Here is a 4734-nt window from a genome sequence, read left to right as displayed (position 1 = left end):
AGCGGAGGTGATCCACGGAGACGCGTAGGCGAAGCCGCCCTGCGGCCGGCCGGCCGCGGTGTTCGGCTTCCCTGGAGTTCGTGCCGCAGACGCGGGGGGCCTTGCTTGGGAAGCGAGGAATTTCACGCCGTGGGGGGAGTTGCGCCCTGCGGATCGTCTGCTTCGCTCCTGGCAGCAGTACTGGCCTCAGCGGGCCTACTGAGCGCCCGGGGCAGCGTCGCGGGCCGCTTTCCCCGCTGGCCACAGGTTACCTCGGACCTCAGGCAGCATCGGCACCCGGAAAGCGCGTGTTGGGACCCCTGTGGTAACCCGTGCAGAGGTGTTACTGACGGTTGTGTGGGAAAGGTAGCTGTGTCTGCTTCTGAAATGCGCTGACAATTGCGTATAAGAGAACTGTTACTTCTGTGAGGGTGAACAAAAGGCTGTTATTCCTAATCTGTCCTTAGAATAAGTGATAACCCATTAATTCACAAATGTTCATGTATATAGTCTTTCTTAAATTCCCCGGTAATAGCTTTTTGTTTTCAACAGCTCTTGAATTCACCTTTTTCTCAGACATAACTTGTTTTCCTAATGTGTTCTGGATCAGCAAAGTGCAGAATTGATTACTGCTGAATCATAGGATTCTTATACAACAGAAAGCGAATTGCTGGTGTGTGAAGAACGGGTCAAACATCTGTGATACTGATTTTATGTGCTGATATCACTGTCTTGAACTGTTGTGCTGAGCATTTTGGTGTAGACTTCTCTGGACTGTCGTTCTATGAGTCTCAAAGGTCACTGGGTCCCATATTTTTGTTTGTTTTGGACAGTGATAAAACATGAGCTATATCTTAAATAGACATGTTTATACTGATAATGTTTTATGTAGACTAGTGGCATTATAAGTCTAAAATAGATGTTTCTATATGCAGAATGGAGACTGATTACAATCCTATGGAGATGCCCAATAATATGGGCTTTGAAGAGAATTCTGATTATAGAGACTTCGATGGAACGGATGTGAAAGATATGAGACTAGAAGCAGAAGCTGTTGTGAATGATGTTCTATTTGCTGTCAGCAACATGTTTGTCTCAAAAACCCTTCCATGTGCAGAGGATGTGGCCTATATCAATGTGGAGACCAGGGAAAGGAACAAATACTGCCTGGAGCTCACGGAAGCAGGACTTAGGGTAAAGTAATTTGCATACAATTTGTAAAGTCTCTTTTTTGAACAATGATTATTGTAAAACARGTATTTAGAAAAATACTTCAGTGGCACTAAAGAGGTCTACATATTTCTCTTCTACTGTTATGGAAACCTGTTCCGTATGTATTCTCCTGAAGAGTGTAATTTTAACTAGTCACTTCAAACAAAGCAAGGGGGGAAGATGCTGGAAAAACAGATATTTATTTGAGGTACTCCCAAGATGATGAGGAYTGAAGCTTCTAGCAGACAAATGCATTGCAGGCAACTTTAGTATTAGAGTTTCTCGGCTACCTAAATAAGTCAGTGATGCTATGCAACTCATTTTTACAGCATTCGTATTACTTTACAGGTACCTAGATGTTAGATTTTTTTTTCAAAGGTCACAATGATAGATTTTACTAATATCTGAGTTTTGGACAAAAAGTATTTGAAACTGTATAAATACTATATTATTATTAAGCCACGTGGTAGAAAGTACAGATTGCAATACTGTACTATTCTGACTGGCAAAAGTTAAACTTTGATTTCTTTGTTCCCCATGACAAGGCGATCTTAATCACAAAGATGTAACCATTGATTTTTTTGTTGCAGGTAGTAGCTTATGCCTTTGATCAGACTGATGACAGTTTACAAACGCCATACCATGAGACTGTCTACTCCTTATTGGACTCTCTCAGCCCTGCTTATCGAGAATTTTTTGGAAATGCATTACTACAAAGACTAGAAGCTTTGAAGAAGGATAGTCAGTCATGATTCATCCTGAAGTGAGAAAGGTTAATGCTAAAAGGAATCCTTAGTATAAGGTATTGAAATCTTTCTTACAAACGTATCTTAAGCTTTGTTTCTTGCATTAATATCTAATTCATTGTAGTACTAATGCATAACATTTTGCCTCAGTTGGTTTGTTAGCTCAAAAGGCCATGCAAGTCTCTCAATAAATTGTAAAATCTTTCTTGTTTTCTTTCTGTTGTAAGTAAACAAATAACTTGCTTCCTATAACATTCAAAAAATGTAGTCTCTTTTCAAAGTGTTATCACTAAAAACTCTAGAAAATGTCTTAATGAGAACTGTTTAGGGACTGAATGTTGTGTGTGCAAGTAGTGATTTTTTTTGTACTTGCTGATTGTTTTCAAATATGCTTTTTAAAATAGATGTTAATTATTTGCTTTACCCAAATAATGGGGAACTACTGTTTTGCACAGAATAGAATTGCAGCTTGTTTTGCTGTGCATAAATCAGAAAATTGTTTGCTTCATTAACAAAAAGGATGGCTCTTGAATGCTTGAGTATTTTTTATATAGTGACAGTAAATTAAAAACAAGTCTATAAATTTATCTGTCCTTGTCTAACACCTAGCAAACTCTAAATAGTAACGAGCTGTACTGTTAATAGGTGAATGTATTGTCTGAATTGCAAATAAGCTAAGCACAGAAGTAAATTAGGGTGTAAGGACCTATGTTTTCTTAAAGATGGTGGTATATATGCTATTTGTGTGTGTGTGTGTATATATATATACATACATATCTATATATATGTATGCTATAGTGTAACTGTTGGGAGGTTTGGAAGACACCCTAGCCTGTTTACTATTCTGAATGTGTGTTTACATGATGTACCGGATATAGCCAAGTGTATTTTTGCTTCAGCCATTACTTTTGATAATATAGTACTTCAGCACTCCCATGCTTTTCCCTTTTCTCTCTCCAATGTACAGCATCCTCTTCTAATGAATTCTAAGTAAACACTGTAGTGTTAATTGCATTGCATTGGTTTGCAACCAAGGGCTGTATGAAATTTATTATGACTAATACCAAACTGGAAGGTGTAACTTGTATTTTCTACATCAAAATGGTAGAAAGCTCTTTATAAATCTGTTGTACTGTGTTCAGTTTTCAAGCGTGTATTGAACGGTAGACATTTTAAAAATTACAGTTGGCTAGAAATACCAGAACAAACATTCTGTGATGATCATGCTTTTTGTATTCTTGTGTTGTTCAGTATTTACACATCTTTATTTAAATAATCCGGCCTTTATTCTGTGCTCTTAGCTCCCTGGATTTATGCTTAGGGATAGCTCATCAGCTCATGTAAACTCACAAGTTCCATTGACTTCAGTGGAGCTATATTGACTTATAGAAGCTGAGGATTAGTCATATTAATTGGAGAAGCCTAGCAGAGTATTTATAATAGCTTGGGATAGTGATATTATAACTGTGACTGACAAGACAGCTTGTAGTCAGAGCTTCTGTTTTCTAGAGATTATTTTAATATTTATTTCRTTTTTTTTAGATTGAAATTTCTGATGTTAATCCTCTCTTGTAGAGTGTGCTTTCATGCTCTAAAAATTGTTTATGGGCTTTCTTTTGCACACAGATTTGTGGCATTTTGTTAGTCCTCTGTGAGGAGAATGTACTTTACTGAATTTATATTTGAATATTTTTTCCTTACAACTAACTTACATGTTCCATTTCAGTGACTAAAGCATTAAATAAATGAACCACTGTGTTGTGGTTTTCTTGGGGGAAGGGAGTGAACAAACCAAGTTCTGTATCTCCATAAACATCAGCTAATTATTTGAAAAGCATCTTTGGCTGCAAACTCACAACTACTGAAACTTTATGGTGGAAAATAAGGTAAATAATTGTAAAGATGGAACAGGAGAGGAAATGTTAGATGTTCACAGGGAAAAATGTTAAAGGTTATGATACATTGCTGGATTTTATTTGAGACATTTTTAAAATGCTGTGTCATTTCAAGTGCTTATTATAAACCTTAGCTGAGAAATAAAGCATGTATTTTATGGGTGTTATCAGAAGAAACTTCTGGTTTCTGCTGTAATACACTGCATTGTAACTTACTCAAAAATGAGGAAGCCAATTTCTCATTCTGTGTTTACTAATATGAAGAAAATGCAGTTCTTAGAGATAGGAATTGCTGCCTATATGGAGCTTCTTCAAAGTRCTGACAACAAACATACTCAATTGGTCTCCTTAGACTGTAATTTTGTTGCCATGACCTGAAGCAGCTGCTCAATCCATGAATCGCACCTTTCCTGATGATAAGATTGTATGCTATTATTAGRAGAAAATAACCAATAATGTGCTTTGGTGGTTCAGGTAAGCGATCACTGGTAATTTGTTAAAAAAGCTAGACACCTGCTTCCTCTCTGAAAGCATGTCTGCTAATACCCTTGAAGAGGGTTTTATCTTGGGAATCCTAAATGCATTATGTCCTGTGCACCGTCCTCTATACGTGGAAGTCGGGAATAAGGTCGTGGCTTTATCGACTGCCAGTATCCTTGTTTGTTGTGGAATGTGTTTAAAAAAATGCACACGCTAAATGCCTGTTAATGGTAGTCTTTGCCCTTTATGTKCCTTGGCAAACTTCTGAAAAACAACTTCTCGGGTAAAATGCCGGGTTGAGCAAAAATTGTTTTTCTGAATAGCGCGACGCCCTGGGTCAGGGGAGACGAACGCGGGGCTCTGCTGCTCTGGCTCTCCCTCGCCGTCGAGCCCGCCTCAGCGGAGGAGGAGGAGGAGGAGGA

General features: G+C 38.2%; 2 protein-coding genes across 4 annotated transcripts in view; both read left to right on the top strand.

Moving 5' to 3' along the window:
• The first annotated feature begins 174 nt into the window (after positions 1-174).
• Positions 175-3907, top strand: GSKIP (GSK3B interacting protein). 3 transcript variants are annotated; one of them, XM_085317478.1, is made up of 3 exons: positions 175-345; positions 915-1173; positions 1782-3907. In XM_085317478.1, the coding sequence occupies exons 2-3, from the start codon at positions 916-918 to the stop codon at positions 1941-1943; spliced, it is 420 nt and encodes a 139-aa protein (XP_085173604.1). In that variant the 5' UTR covers positions 175-345; position 915; the 3' UTR covers positions 1944-3907. The 3 variants fall into 3 exon arrangements, with proteins under 3 accessions (XP_085173604.1, XP_085173606.1, XP_085173605.1); XM_085317480.1 differs by lacking the exon at positions 175-345 and adding an exon at positions 659-776; XM_085317479.1 differs by lacking the exon at positions 175-345 and having other exon boundaries at positions 784-1173.
• Positions 3908-4539: 632 nt separating this feature from the next.
• Positions 4540-4734, top strand: part of AK7 (adenylate kinase 7) — a 22966-nt gene continuing 22771 nt past the window's right edge. Inside the window, exon 1 of the mRNA XM_085317632.1 lies at positions 4540-4595. Coding sequence (XP_085173758.1) covers positions 4540-4595 — 56 coding nt within the window. The remainder of the gene's footprint in view (positions 4596-4734) is intronic.

Source organism: Rhea americana, unplaced genomic scaffold (genome assembly GCF_003343005.1).
Source record: "Rhea americana isolate MKP2758 unplaced genomic scaffold, rheAme1 scaffold_5, whole genome shotgun sequence".
In the NCBI taxonomy this organism is placed as follows: domain Eukaryota; kingdom Metazoa; phylum Chordata; class Aves; order Rheiformes; family Rheidae; genus Rhea; species Rhea americana.
This window is presented reverse-complemented; position numbering and strand designations above follow the sequence as displayed.

What these genes read in the sequence shown, in the direction of transcription:
- GSKIP (XM_085317478.1), top strand. Translation starts at nt 916, where the DNA reads ATGGAGACTGATTACAATCCTATGGAGATGCCCAATAATATGGGCTTT. An exon ending in TCACGGAAGCAGGACTTAGG is followed by an intron (nt 1,174 to 1,781) that starts GTAAAGTAATTT and finishes TTTTTGTTGCAG; the next exon opens with GTAGTAGCTTATGCCTTTGA.